The following is a 15,600-nucleotide window of genomic DNA, read 5'->3' as shown; positions in this document are numbered from 1 at the left end:
TATCACCTGTGCACAAAAGTCTGGGTCAGACATTTGAGTAGAAGGAGGTCCACGTCTGACTGAATTAGGAGGTGCCCAGGCTGACTCTGAGTGGGATTTAATGTGATAATGCCCAAGGAAATGGTGGCTGGCCCTGTTTAACTCCTAATGATTACACTTGCTGCAGACTTCATGTCTCAGTGTTGACACAGCCCCAGCTTAGGCCTGTGGGTGAGCACATCCTATAGGCAAAAGTCTCTTCAGAGTGAAACCCCAACCAAAAGAGTTAGCTGAGGCAGTGGACAGAGGAGAAAATTCTGCTTTTAATAATGATTTCCAATTTTTGGATTTGTCGTTCACCACATGCATCAGATATGGGTGAATTATTGTCACTGTTGTTTCATCTCAGAATTGCTTCTCTTTTTACTTGCATTCAAAGAGAATGCTGTTATTCTCACAAGACTTCTGTTGGTCATTTCTAACATCTTATTTGAAGTCTGTGGAACAGCAGAGAATTCTTTATATCAGAGTCTGGTAGACTGTATTCCTCCATTCCCCTGCATCTCCGCAGAAGAGTACAAGGTGTATACATTACAGATGCCTTCTCTGGTTTTATTCCAGCTGGGGAAAAGATACTTCACTTCTTTTGTAACCATGCTTAATAATCCCTTAAAAAAATAAAAAATAATCGATTCACATCAGTTCTACTTCTTGTTTTCCTAGCAATTCCTTCCTTATAACTCATTTGCCTGCCCAAAGTCCATTTTCCATTTCAGAAAAAGCATGTCAGCTCAGCTTCAAGTTTCACCTGTTCCTGGATCCCTTCTGTTGCTGTGCTGTGAAATAATGGCCAGTGGAAATTTCTGCAGCAATGCATCAGAGCAGAGCTTACACTGTACTTCTTGGTGGTAGTAAGAGGGAGTTGATTGCCTTCCTGTTGTACTTATAAAAAGGCAAGCTTGGTGATGATCCTGGTAGTTTTGCATCCTCACCATTGGGTTGCTTTTCTTCCTTTACCTTCTGCTCCCCAAACCTGGCCACACTCCCCTTAACAACTGGAACTGCTGCTGTCTGGGATTCCTATTTCTCACTTTTCTGCTATGTGTTTGCCAGAAAGGAGGCCATGAAGGAAGTGTTATACCTTCCTTCAAGTTGGTCTCACTCCCACCTTTAACCTTTGACATCTTATTGTTGCCTGGATTTGTTGTCATACATCTGTATTTCTGCTCCTAGGCACTGTCATATATCCAAACAAAATACTTGCTGTATCCTTTCATAAGTAATTTTTTATATTTTCTTCCATCCTTTGGAAATTCACTGAATGCCCAGCAGCCTCTTTTCAAATCTCTCCAGGATCTGAAGTCTTGCTTAAAATCACAGCTGCTCTTCCTTAGTGGCAACAGGCTCAGCACTCCTTTGCTAATAGCTTTGCTTGTTTGCAGGTTTAGTAACTAAGTGTATGTTAATGGTATGTTGATAAATATAAGTTAATTGTTTTAAAAAGGTAGATGAAAGTATTTAATGGTCACTTAAATTTGTATACTATAAAAGCATGTTAAACTCCCTGGGTTGTGAAAATTTGTTCCTCCTTCTCATGTATGACTTTTCTAAATCTGTTTGAAAAGTGGAACTCAGACTTTTTAAAACTATTTGTGTAAGTATGGCTGAATGCCTGGTTTTCAACCTGCAATAGAAGCAATAATTCATTGCCTAAATTCAGGACAGGTGTAAGATGGCAAAACTTGCTTGTATAATGCAAAACCTGTTGAAGGGTCAGTCTGATGTGCTCCTGACTCTTTGAGCTTCTGAAAGCCCACCTGGGAGCCCTGTTCCCTCCCAAGTATTGCAGAGGCCTTAGAAGAAAAGGAGCTGAATTGTGCAATTGCTGTACTTGCCATCACTGCAGGTGTGATTGTTTCCAAGCTTCTTTTTTTTAGCTCTGAACAAAAGCCAAAATCTCCCTATTTTTCAGGTTGTGAAACCTCTGCTTTCTAGATGCTGTGCAGGGACAAAAGTTGTTCATCTGGATACAGAAGTTCATAACAGAACCAGATGCATCCGTAAGGGGAGGGAGCAAGAGTCATCAAGGACACTGCCTCTTCACATGAAACATGTGTGCTATAGGGGCAGCTGGAAGTGCAGGCCTTGGAGCCTCCTTGGAAAAATCCCTGAAAAACCCCTTGGAAACCTGACTGTTATTTCTAAGATCAGAAGAGTTACGGTGGTGAGATCATGAGTTATGTCAAATAGCACATGACTTAGCTCCCACTTTCCCATGTGACAAGGAGTATCTGCTCATTCTTAGAGGAGCAGAAATTGAGTCCATTTCTCTCATGACTAATGGTGTTATGGGTATCCTTGACGTGCACATTTGCATGGGCTGGCAGGAGCAGGACAGTGAGAGGTATCTGGACTCCTAGGGGTGCATTCCAACTGTTTAATGCAGTCAGCAAAGCATAGCCTCTCACACTGAATGCGATTCAGGGAGTGATGGGGCAAAATCTGTCCTTTAAATGTGCTCTGTTCCTGCTTTCCTTTCTCTTTGCAGCCTGCACAGGTGGTGAGATCTGTGCTGGGACCGCAGCCTGTCAGGGAGCTCTGTACCACAACAGCCTCTGCACCATGGTATTTGTACAGCATAGTCGCATCTTAGCCTGCTTTTTAATTTGATGGACTAACTCACTGCAGGTTTTGGTAACATTAAGTAAATCTGTTTACTTGGATGAAAGTGGGGCTGAGCAGCTTTTCTTTAGAGAGCTTGAACATAAGCATTACCAGGGAGGAACATGTCAGCCCGTGTGTGGTTAGGTCTCTCCGAAGGGCGGCCTTTGCAGGAAGTAAATATCATCATTGTTGATGAATCCCTCTAAAGATTTAACCACTGCTAACGTGCTTTCAGACTAAAAGCTATTCAGAATGGATTCAGACTGAAAATGTTTGAAATGGCTAATGGAGTTTGAACTCCATTTTCAAATGCTAAATTCACCATGTCACTGGGAAGTAGTCACTGCCTGAAAACATTATTCCTAATCAGTGTTTGAAAAGGAGCAGTATTAACTTCCATGCTTCATTGTAGAAGGTGAATGTGGCAAGAGAAGGTGCTTAGGGAAATTGCACCTTGTAACTCATCCAACACCTGGGGCCAACAGCTTATGCAAATAAGACAGCCTGGCAGTGCCAGAAATCATGGCTAGATATAGGATATTTATATAAAATAAATTAAAAATCATTCAGAAGAATTACAGACTTGAATGCTTTAGGCTGATACCTGCATTATTTGATTACCACAGTTTGCATGCACAAATGAGAGGGTAATTGGCCTTTGGCTTGAACAGACAAGTGCCATGATTGCCTAAACATTAGAAATTAGGCTGAATTCACAGCACATTTATACATACTGAATTCTCGAAATAAAATCTTTGATTTTTTGGGTGACTGACTCAGAAGCACATGTTCTGTTGTTGAAATTTAGTTCTTTTCTGAATAAAGCAGTTTTGGTGAATAATACCGTTCCTGATCAGCCTGTAGGAGCATTTAACTTTGAAAGTAATTGACTATGAACAGGAAGTGCCTTTGTGGCCAAGCTTTTGCAGCTAAGTGGTTAAACATGACTAGTTCTCAGAAGGGAAGTGCTTTGTAGTTTTTAAGACAAGTTTAAATATAACAATATATAACATTTTCCATGTCCCAATTCTTTGTAAATAAACCTGTGGTATTCTTTGTCAAAGTCTAGAAAGGCAGCAAGCCCAGTGTCACCCGATTTCTCAGGTTTGCAGGGCTCTGTTTCTTTCTTTCAAGTGTGGCTGGGAAGGGCACCACAGGCAGAACAGTGGGCTTGGGTTACCTGTCTTGTTCAGCTACAGTATTTTTATCAGGCTGTGTAAGGAGAGGGAGGCACAATGGCCCCACTAAGGTAGATGTTGCCTGTCTCAGTCAGTGTGTTCGTGTCAGTTGACAAGTGTTGTATTAGGTAAAAAGAAATTACTTGCTATATGTCCTACCTATAAAAAAATACTGGAAACTACTTTCTGTGCAATACATGGAGCAGGCAGGTTTTGCTGTGGGCAAGCAGAACAGGCTGTTGCTCTCTCTGAAGCTTATTCACCATCGTGACAGGGTCAGTGTGAGGTACAGAGTACATTTCATCTCCTCTCCTGTGGCCTCCCACTCTGCCTCAGTCTGGGAAGAGGAGCAGATCTTCAGCAGTGCTGTGTGTGCTGGGAGGAGGGTGCTTCATGGCTGCAGGGCCCAGCCCTGGGAAGAGCTCAATATCATGGGCCACAGGGGCACCCCAGGCTTTTCAGCTGTGCTCAGGGATTGCATCTTGTCATGACTGCTGAAAAAACATTACTGCTTCAAATGTCACGTATGTGTGAAGTAAAAGCAATGAGGTGCATTCCAGAGACTGTGGGTACTGCTGGGAAGTCCCTAAGCAACCAAGAATTCAGACATCTCTTACTAAACATAGCCTGAAAATTCATACTTCTCCATATTCTGTCTCTTTTACTCATAGACTCAATGATTGTGTAAAGCACTTCATGCAGGCATTGATAACACAGCTGAGTAGAGCCCAGGAACCCACATTTAGGAAACTGTGCTCAGTTTATCAGAACAATGGGATTTTTTTTCACTTTCTGGTGTCTATGACACCCCCATCATTTTTTTTGTGAGAGCCAGGGTTTAATCATATTGTATCCTGAGCTCTCCAGCTGAAACAGAAAAAGTTCGGGGGATCCCATGATGTTTCTGCCTGAGTGATACATGTCTTTCTTTCATAGCTACTCATGTGGAAAGTAATGGGGGAAAATCAAAGTGGTTCATGTAAACTCTAAGGAAAAATGCAGTCCATTATATCCAGGCACTCATAATGTAGAGTTTGGGTGCTTCAATTTACAGAGAAAAAACATCCCCTTTTAGTCTGAGGGTGAGGATATGGAAGACAGCCTCCAGGGATGCAGTAGATACTGCAAGCTGCTTCATGGTATTAGTACATAGTGATTCTTCATATTAAAGAGTTGTGTGCCACAGGCCTTCCTCTGGAAATCATGGGTCTTTTTGTAATGGAAGAGAAAATGGGTTTGGGAGGCCAGATTTGTCCGGGTTTCAGTCCTTTGCTGTCTTGAGTGAAGAGTTACTCCATTGTAACTGAGAGCATAATCTAGGCTGCTGGGTGTTGATTTTGGTTGTTTTCTCCTCTTATGGCAGAGAAAATGAGTGGGACAGATATATAGGTTAATTGAAAATACCCCAAAGCTTCCTCTTGTGAGCCTTTTGTGAAGCGGCTGCCTTGGCCAACCTCAGCACAGGGGCCCTGGGTCACACAGGCACTGCTGGTGGCCCTGGCCTCTTGTTGGCCCACTGGGAACTAAGGGAAGCTTGGCTCCTTGTGGAGAACTTCAGGAGATCCACTTTTCTCTGTGGTTTCCTGCTCTGGGGCCTGACAAGACAGCTCAGCCAGCAGCTGCTTTCAGAAAAAGGGCTTAATTTGTGCAGGCTGTGGAGGCTGGAAGAGACTTCAGGCAGTGGCAGGAGTCCCTTGTCGGCCCTGTCCTGCTGCCTGTGCCCACAGGTGGGAATGTCCCTCTGAGAAGCTGCTGCCTGGTTCTCCTTGCTTTCCGGCCACCGAGCTGTCCTGTGGCACTCCCTTCTGCAGCTTCTTGGGGGGACTCTACTCCTCTCTTCTCCTTTCAAAAGAGGCAAAGCTTTTAGTTCTGTCTCCACATTCCTTGCCAGAAAAGCATGAGGTGGAGAAAGGAAGTGGAGGAAGAAAGTAGCACTCCTGGATTCGGCATATATTTCTGGGAGAGGATGTAAGGAAGACTTGACTTTTTTTTTATCAGAAACCTCAGAGACTGAAGGAACTTTGCTTGGAACAGCTTTATTCCCAGAAATCTACTCGAGCACTGTTCTTGCTTGCTAATTAATGCCTTAGCTGATAGTATTGAATAGTGTGTGTGGGCAGGAGCTGGGCTGCAGTTGTTGGTATGCATGTGTGTTGGCTGCATGACAAGCTGAAAAATGCAAGCCATGATAACAAGGTTCTTAACCTCTTCCTGAGACAAAACTGCTGTTCTGTTTGCCTTTGACTAAATTGCACATTTTTTGTTTATTGCCAGATAGACACAATTTCACTGGAAATCAGGACACTGTATCCTTCTGTACCTGAAGATGCAGAACAAAAAGCAGAAAATTTATTTGTTAGAGAGGTGAGTATCTAATATTAAATGAAACCAAGAGTTTGGGGGAGGCTTGCTATGTTTATAATGAACATCTTTTTTCTTTTAATATGTTTTAGGTGACTTGAATCAGGTTTGAATTTTGAAGGCCAGTAGGAGGGGGGAGGGTTAGCAGCATGTCTGCAGTTGCCTATTGTGAGATGTTTGTATCTAGAAAAATTGTAAATGCACTGAATCAGCCTGTCATTGTACTGTTTTCCAGCTGCATTCCCTGTCACCACTAGTCCACTGATATTGATGTTGGTATTTTTACATCACTGCTAATGATTGGTGATCTGCATGTGCTTTGCCTTTGAAAATATTGATATCTTTCCAAAAATAGATAACCAATTGGCACTGGTTTAGACTCTCAGGTGTTATTACAAGGTATGTATCTCATTTGGAGCTGTATATATGAGGAATAGGTGCACTGTGTGAAGGGTGCATAGGGGTTTATATTTATTTTAAGTATTTAGAGTCTGTTTTACCTTCATAATAGAAAGTTCAACAAAATTCTTCCATGACAGTTAGAGGCCCACCAGGAGTTTGCTCTACCTTTAAAAAACCCCTATGGTTGTATTGTTTCCATACCTGATCTCAGATTGTAGGAGAAGATTTCTCATCCTGCTACCTCAGGAATATTTTGTGTTGTCACTGGTTTTATCACTTTGAAGGACTTTAAAGGAGTTGATTGCACTGTTCAAAGGAATCTACTTTAGATGGCTCCCTGAACCTTCCCATCTTTCATTATAGATGTGAAATATATCTCACTATTCGCATTAACAAAACAGGTTTATGAAACCAAATTTTCAGTCAACTTCTAGAAGGAGTTTAATTCCGAGCACTGATAATTGGCCCATAATGTGATGGTTCTTGGCCTTTTTTTCACTGGTTGGGATTTTTCATGCTGCACTTCCTGGTCTGAAAAAGTATTTCATATGCACTATAACTGCAAGAGGAAACTGTGGAGGAAAAGTCAGTTGCAGACAAACACAGAAATTAGAAATCATGAAATCCAAAATTAGGCAGAAATGTAGCTGTTGAATTGTATGCAATGTGACATTTTACAGGCTGGCCCTATTTCTTTTCAGCAGGTCTAAAAAGAGCAATAATAATTTACTGCCAGCTCAGATTGTCTGAACTTTGCCATCTTTGCTAATCTGGCAGCAGTGTTAAAAGATAACAGCTTGTGGAGTTATCTACCTTCCCAGAAGTCTCACTGCCTTTCAGCACTTTGGGGTCTGCTTTTTATTTTAAAGTTCCACAAGTTGCAAGGCCAGCACTGTGCTCATGGCTTTACAGAGAAAGTGGTGGGTCTAAAAATGGAACACGGCGCACAGTTCCTGGGAATCGTTACAGCTGAGCACGCCAAGGGGATGCTAACAGCCACCTTGTAAAACACATACTGAGTACATCTATTAGCTTTCTCTGCAGTACCAGTGAGCCAAGAGGAGGGGGAGAGAGGAGCAAAGCAGTGGAAAAAACCGGTATTACTAAGCCTGTGCATGGAATAGTGGCAGGGTAAAGACCCTGTTTTAAAGTAGTAATGCATGTGTTCCAATTTGCCACAAAGCCAAAAACTGTGTGTGTGTGTGTGTATATATATATATATATACACACACAATAAATTAAACCCCATGGAGAGGATGGTTTCTAGTCCAAAATTAGGTGAAACTGAGCATGGGGTTCTGTGAAGATCTGTGATTGTAGTCCCCTGCAGCAATTGCAGAGATGTGTACTGCCCTAGCAGTATGTACAGAATGTACAGCTCATCCTGCTGATTTGCCATTTTGGTATCAGCTGTCTCTGACTGTTCACTATCTCAGTACTTTAGCAAGGTGAGACAAAGACATGGAGCAAGCTGTTGAACTTCAAAAGAAGGGTCTGATCTTGGAGGTGAAACTAATTTCCTCCATGTGATGCAGTGTGAGGACATGGTACTGAAACGGTTTCAAGACCTCAGATCTATTATCTCTTGTCTCATTCTTCTGGCTGCTTGGTGGTGTTCAGATGGTCTTGTCTACAAGATGAGGTCATTTGTAAAGGATTGTCAGAAATCTGTGATAATCCCTTAAAATCCTGGCTGTTTCTTCCTGGCTTTCCCTCTGGTGACTATAGGAAAGCTTTTCTTCCACCTCGAGCTCTTTCATTGCTATAGCCCTTCAAGGATGAGGGGATTTTTTTCCCCAGCCCTTACCAAAATCCATACAAAGGCAGCCTGGGGACTTGATCAAGTTTCCCTTCCTCAAGCACACCAGGAGGACTCAGTTGCCTGGACAATATTGGTTTATGGATCCAAAAGAGCTGACAAGCCAGATGAAGAACGATGAGGCTGATGTTGCTGAGAAATGCTTTCAGTATCGATGGCATTTGATGTGGTCCACCTGTAGTGGAAGGTTTGTGCCTCTATTCGTCCATTCAGTTCTCGTAATACTGCTTTGTATCCCTCAGGAATGCAAAACTTTCCCTGTTCGTGATATTGAAATGTTAGGGTAGTGGGTGAGGCAGAAGAATTGCCTTTAAAAAAGATGTCTGACCATCTGTGTTTTTCTGAAACTGTAAAATGAAAATCTAAAACAAAATAAAACTAAGGTGACAAATAAATAAATAGTCCCTTAAAAAGTATTTTTTGCCTGCAAAGAGAATAGATCGTTTACATTTTATGATTAATACCTGAGTCTCTTTATTAATTTATACCTAAGTATTAGCTATATTTTAAAGTTAATACTTTGTGAATTGGTTATTCCTATACCTCTAGTTGTATTAGGATGTTTTCCTTATGGATTTTTCCACTTTAACTTTTCTTAGGCAGGATCAGCCTGAGGAACTAAATTAGTTAGAAATGAGAAGTTTCCAGGAACTTTTAAAGCCAGAATAAAATTGTCTTCAGTGGTTTGTTGTTTTAAGTATTCCTGACTTCCTTTATCGTGCTGTTTCCTTCCAAATTCTGAATTTTCTCTCTCCTCACAGGGTCTGCTGCATGTCTGCTGCATTTATGCCAGTCAGCATTGTCCTCATGGTCCATAATTTTGGCAAATAGAAACATTCACTTCATAAGACATGAAATAAAATTCTTCCTTTTAGACAGTAAAAACATTCCTAATATCACCTTTCCTAAGTCTGTATCCTGAATTTTCAGAACAAATGGGAATTCTTGGGATTTTCCCCACATTTCATTTGAAAATACAAGGGGATAGTGCACTTGCTATTCAAAGTTATATTTCATTTGAGGAACTTAAACTATCTAATTGCAACATATTTCATCAACATAATTTATTGGTTTGCATCGAGTCAGTATTTTCAGGAAGAATGCAGGTATGTGCACACAAATAAATGCTGTTTGTGTGTGTGTAGGAATTATCTGTAGGAAGTAAATCCTAGGTAGATGTGAAAAAAATGCAGAACGTAAATAAATATTAGCTGTCAGCTCTCCTTTATGAAATGAGTTTAAGCCAGGTGATCCTTCCAAAAAAAAAAAAAAAAAAGGTAAAAAGGTGCTACCTGGATAAGTTTTTTGGAAATGTGTTTGCAGAGGGGCGGGCTGCATGAATGAGGAGGTGCAGGAGCTGTGCAAGGGCAGAAGGAGTGAGCTTCCTGGGTGAAAAACACATCAAAATGAAATAACAGTGTAGGAATATTGAAATTTCATTTGATGAATGATGTCGTTAATTTGTAGTTAACTTTGTCTATGATAATACAGTGTTCATGTGAGTGTCTCTGAACTTCCCTGTGGAGGTTTTCTGGATACACAACAGGGAGCTGTCACTTGTAGTAAGCTTGCAAAGCTCTTGCCACTCATTTGGGGGAGTTTTTATTTGAGATTTTGCTGGTTGGGTGTACAGGATCTGTAAGTAATTATGAAACATGAGTTTTATTAATCACAATGTGAAAAAGCAACAGCCTCCTGTACAACTTCTCAAAGTGGTTATGTGTCTACAGAGTTGATTTCTGAGGCTTTTTGATTTGCAGGCTAATCTGCGTTGTTCTTACCTCTTTCAAAATCAGACTAAAATGGGAACTCCTGTTGACAGTGACACCCAGAAAGTTTTGTTATTGCGCATCACAGTGTAAATTTCCCCATCTTCAAAATCTAAGCTTTTTCAGTGCTTGAAAGAGCTGTAGGCTCAGGGCTAGACATAGATTATTAAAGGGTAGTGAGTCTTTCGATAGCACAGAAGGTAAATACCTGTTAAAAATGTTTGATGCTTTAAAATAATAGTGTGTTTCAGTGTTTTGGCTTGTTACTTGGCTGTGTCGCTGGACTTTACTATAAGTGTGAACTGTTATTTTGGGAACAGTTTTGAGAGCCCCAAAATGAAGGTGCAGGTTGGCCCCAGCCACTCCTGCTGCTGCCATGCTCATTGCGGATATGAGCAGTCTGGGGCAGGCCTGGGTGGAGGGCTGGATTTCCACCCAGGGTGATCACAGCACCTTCCACCTCCCCAGATCCCTGCACACTTCCTTCCTTTAGTTGTTGCAGCTGAGGTCAGAGTAGGGAGGGAAGGCTCTGTGAGCAGGGCTGTGCACGTCATGGGGCAGAGCACAGAACCACCTCTGCAGCTTCCTTTCTAGCATTGTGGCCACATCCAGCTCCAGAACGTCTTTGCTTTCTGTTTCCAAGCTCTTGCATGGGCTTGCCCTGCCCTGTTCCACCTCAGGAACAGCCACTCTGCCAGGGTGAGTGAGGGGCCAGAGTTGCTCTGTGCTTGCAGTTCCTTTGCAAGGAGCCCAGTTGTTCCATGAATGACTTTTATCATATGCGCATCTTTTTTTCTGAAGACCACATACTAGTGCTGTCTAAGGATATAAGCAGGGAAGTTGTTTGTTTTATTTATGTTTCCCTCACTTTCCCCTTTTTTCTGGTTTGGTTTGGTTTTTTTCCTCCAATAGGTTCCTTTCCATTGCTGGGTAAATCTTTTTTAAGTGTCTTTTTCACAGTGGTAGCCATCATGCTGTCATCACCAGAGCCAGAGATAAGAAGTTACAGGTAGAAAAAGCCTGCAGGATTGTCTGTCTCTATAAGATAAAATTAGGCCATCTGGACAAAACCGAAAAACAAACAAAAAAACCAAAACAAACAAACCAAAAAAAATACCTGAGTTTGATAGAGTCCCTGGGAGTGGGCTGTGCTGCCTGCCTGGTTAACAGAGCAGGAGAAAGTTCATGCAAGCATGTGCCAACCCTCCCACATCCCAAAGCTTCCATTTCTCCGTCTATATTTTTCCTCCCCCACAGTTCACTTGAGCTCAACAGCCCCTGCATTGGTGGGTCTGTTCTTTGTCAGGAACAGTAGTAGCCAGCTCTGGCCTCTTCATAAAATCTCTGCCTCTAGAAAGATTTTTCTTGTTCATCAAATCAGGTTTGCAGGTATTTTTCCTCATTGCTAAAACTTAATTTCCAATAATGATTTTCAATTTTAAAAAATAATTCTAAGTCAGTATGGTTAGCAGAAGTATTTAATTTTTAGTTGGGATATTCTGAAGAGAAAATCTGTACCCTTTTTTTGGTGTTACTTTTTAGTGAGATCTAGTTTCCCCACAGCGAGCTAGTTCAAGAACATTGGTAGCTGTTGCATTGGGTTGGCTTGTCTTTTGTGAATTTACTGAGTGATACTTGAATGTGCTGCTTTGTCCCCTTTGATTTTTATTTTGATTAGCTTTTTCTTGGAGGAGCACAATAAACCTTTATAGTTGCAGGATAAAATACTGTGGCCTGCTCTATATGTTATTCACAACTGCTTTTTTGAACACACTAGCCTATAATGTTTGCAATAAAAGTCCACACTGAGAGTTCTCTGTGGGCTTTAATTGTATCTGTTAAGTAAAATACTTAGTAATGAAAGTACCACAGGGGAAAAGTGGTCCTTTCTGTAGAAGGTTCACTTGGTTTACATTTGTCAAGGAAAAGGGGAGTGATGTGTGAATTGGAGATTCTGTGCTCACCCTCACAATGCTCTATGAGCTTTTCATTGGCTTATGTAGAACAGAGTATATGTTACCCTTGTAAAAGTATTCTTATGGCCCATGCTACTATCACATAGTTTTAACACAAGCACAGGAGCAATAAAGTTGTTTTATGAAGCAACATAGAACAGTTGGGATTTAGTGGCTGGTTTTATCTATCATATCTGTAGTCAAAGGCCAAGTGCAGACAGAGGTGTAGGAACATGGTTGTCAGGGGTACCTTTGGGCCTGACCCTGCCAAGTGCAGAGAGAGTCAGTTATAATGCTACAATATTATCTTCATTCCTGGAGAATATGTCATTATACGTCTAATGGTCACACTTTATTCTGCATCCTGTAAGATAATGAGGTCTTGTGTCAGATGAGAAGGTAAATACTGGATCCACATGGAATGTGTTTACTGCCTTTGGTTGTGCTGAACTGCCAGGGAGAGAAGTGCCTATAAATGTGCACCTACTTCCTTGCCACCTTTTCCACACTCTAAACCAAATAAAGCTGTCACAGAAGACTCTGGATACAAAGATGACTTCCTAAAATAATTTATGGCTACATACTCTGCATATTTTGCCCAAGATTTTTAAAAAGTGGTCTGCTAAGTCAGTGCTGAGTAATTTAGACAGCACCACCGTTAAGTTGTCAGCCCATCTCAGGTTTGCTCCAGCAGCCTGATAATCCCCTCTGTCCCTCTGAGGCAGAGACCACTGTGCAAGCAATGACTCCCGTGGGCACTCCAGAAGAGGCAGGAGTGAAGAGAGGGAATACTCCCAGTTGAAGCAGTCAACCTTTTTATAGTAATTTATAATTGTCCCTTTATTCTCTTTCTTTCTACTTTCTCTGCATAGCTTTTGGTATTTAGATACCTTTGATATATCCTTTATTCCATTCTGTTTGACTTCTGGAGTCTCATGCCTTTCTGTGAGACTGTCTTCACTGTTCCCACCTCAGATTTCTTTCAGTGTTGCTGCTTCTTTCTCCACCCTTTTCCTTCCTGATATGCCTGCTTTTCCTCCTTGGGCAGCAACTTCTACTGTTGGGTTCTAGGCTTGATTCCTCTCTTCCTTCCTTTCCATCTCAGGTGGGCTGGTGCAAATTTTATGGTGGAGTGTGGGGAGAAAATAATACAACACTGGGGTAAAATCTTCAGCATACTGTACAAATATCAGTTTGCAATTTATACACTGTATAAAGAATCACTGGGAATTCTGACATGGTGTCATTTTTCTTGTAGGTGTGTACCTTAGCAATAACTGTACGTATTTCATGCATCTTGTTGCCTTTCAAAATGTCATGTTGGGTTTAACTGCATACCTAAAAGTTCTGCATCAAATAAATTGTACAGATATTCTGCTCTACTTGACAGCACAGCCAAGCCCTTCTGTATAGTTCAGGTCTGGCTTCCTTATTTAAGGGAGATTGATGTATTAAGAACACTTTCCAAAGGCGAATGCAAAACCAGCAAGAAAAATTTTAGATAGCGGAAAGTACATGATGACGTGACTGAGCAAATTCAGTGTGGAAGGGAAAATGAGACTGGTGAAAAATTATAGTCCTGTTAATATATTCCTGAATGTTATTGAGAGGTTACAGATCAATCCTTAAGGGCAGAATAAGAAGTAGAGGGCTTGTGCTGCAACAAGGGGGAGTAAAAAGAATAAAGCAAATGTATTTAGAGTGGAAGGCTTAGGTAATGAAACAAGATGCAAACAAAAACTATATAATCAATGTCCATGGAGGAAGTCAGGCCTAAACTAGATCATGTCTTTTGAAGCAGCAACTATATAATTTAATGATGCTTCCTAGAAAGCAGATGAGAATCAGTAAAGCATGTTAAATTGCTATCAGCTCCTTCCTCCATCTTGTGTGATTCAGTGCATTTGATTTTAAAGGGAAATTGTGCTTCAAAATATGGAAATATATGACTGTGGCTTTCCTTTAAGAACTGTGCACCCAGCTCTAAAAGAGAAGAATATGTTCTCTAGCATGTGGGCTGCCTCAGAACTTTATCAGTTCTCTAGCCTTCTTGAGTCTAAACATTTGTAGTAATTCTATTGTTGTTGTTTGTGTTTCTTCTGATTAGGCTTGTAAATACTACAGTTCCCACTGGCATGTTGTGAACTACAAATATGAACCCTATTCAGAAGATTTTCGACACTTACCACAGTAAGAACTCACATAAGTTCTCCTTTTTATTATTTTTTCCCTTTAGGCTTGTATCATTTGCTAAGCTTTGTCCATATTTGCACTTTCCTTTGTCTTCTATGCTGTGCTTGTTTTACCATATTTTTAGTGTCTTGCATTTTTAAAAAGGGGAAGCAAAGGTCCTTCAGAAAAGTTCAAGACTCTGCAGAATTCACTGGTATCAACAAACTCCATTAGTGCTGATTCAAATCCTTACAAGCGTATTTGCGTATTCAAAGCACAGTTGATACAGGGGAGGTGGCTTTTCATTTTCCTTAATAATGCATAAATGTCACTCACCTTTCACTGGGATTAATTCTCCTTTTAGTTACCCTGTGTAACAGAAAGAAGGATTTCAGTGCTTTGTAGCTGCCTTGTACAGGAGAACTGGGTGCACTGATGGTACAAGGCTACAGAGATGTGCTGGTGTCAGGGTAAGGGGCATCCTTCCTGTGCTTGGGGGCATGAAAATTGCTGTAGAAGTTCTGGGAGGGGCAGGAATAAGTTCCTTGACTTGAGTGGAAAGAAGTTAAGACTCTGGTGCTCATTCCTACATGTGTGAGTTCCTACTCATGCTCTTGTTTCTGGAAGGTTTGTGTCCTGCCCCTGAGGAAGGCTTTAGAGGGTAGTTAACAAAATCACTAAGTGCCAGAATGAGCTGTTACTGCCTCCTTTCCTGGAATTTGAGTCATTAAAATTACAATACTGGATGAAAAAGGTTTTTACCTGCACATAATGAAGAAATGGATGCGTGCTCCAGGCTTGGGTTGGATGGAAACTAGTACTAACTTCATTGCTTCAGGAACTGATAAACTGAGTCTTATGGCCCAGTTAGATGCTGTGTTCAGAGGGTTTTGCACTGCAAACCTTCCCTTAGACCTGCATTTGCTCTTGTATGTTGGTATTTTTATGAACAGAGTACATGGTAGTACAAAAAGCCATTAAGAGCAGTTTTGCTAATCAGAGATTATAAACATACCCTTTCTTAAGTACCCAGCCTGCTGATTGGTTTAGAAAATTAATGCATTTAGTGCTCAAGAAAAATGTTTGTAGCACAGCAGTTTTCCATTTAACCTTAAATGTCTTCACTCTTATGAAATATGCATTGGACAGATGTGGGTGCATTACTGTGCACAAAAGTACATTTTAGCTGATTACATACATCCTCTTCTGCGAAGGATATTTTAGTGTGGTGCTTAATGGGATTTGCTTTCATGGGTTCATGCTCGTGTCTTGCATCTTACTTCCCCCCCCCCCCACACCAC

At 41.2% G+C, this 15,600-nt stretch overlaps 1 protein-coding gene across 16 annotated transcripts in view; it reads left to right on the top strand.

Annotated features, from left to right (window-relative positions):
* The window catches only part of DOCK10 (dedicator of cytokinesis 10), a 121,567-nt gene that overhangs the window by 33,743 nt on the left and 72,224 nt on the right, over positions 1–15,600 (top strand). For all 16 annotated transcript variants that reach the window (XM_017740088.1, XM_017740095.1, XM_017740091.1 and 13 more), the window contains exons 3-4: positions 6,096–6,185; positions 14,235–14,317. In XM_017740088.1, the coding sequence (XP_017595577.1) occupies positions 6,096–6,185; positions 14,235–14,317 (173 nt within the window). The remainder of the gene's footprint in view (positions 1–6,095; positions 6,186–14,234; positions 14,318–15,600) is intronic.

Source organism: Corvus brachyrhynchos, unplaced genomic scaffold (genome assembly GCF_000691975.1).
Source record: "Corvus brachyrhynchos isolate BGI_N302 unplaced genomic scaffold, ASM69197v1 scaffold1337, whole genome shotgun sequence".
Taxonomy (NCBI): Eukaryota; Metazoa; Chordata; class Aves; order Passeriformes; family Corvidae; genus Corvus; species Corvus brachyrhynchos.
This window is presented reverse-complemented; position numbering and strand designations above follow the sequence as displayed.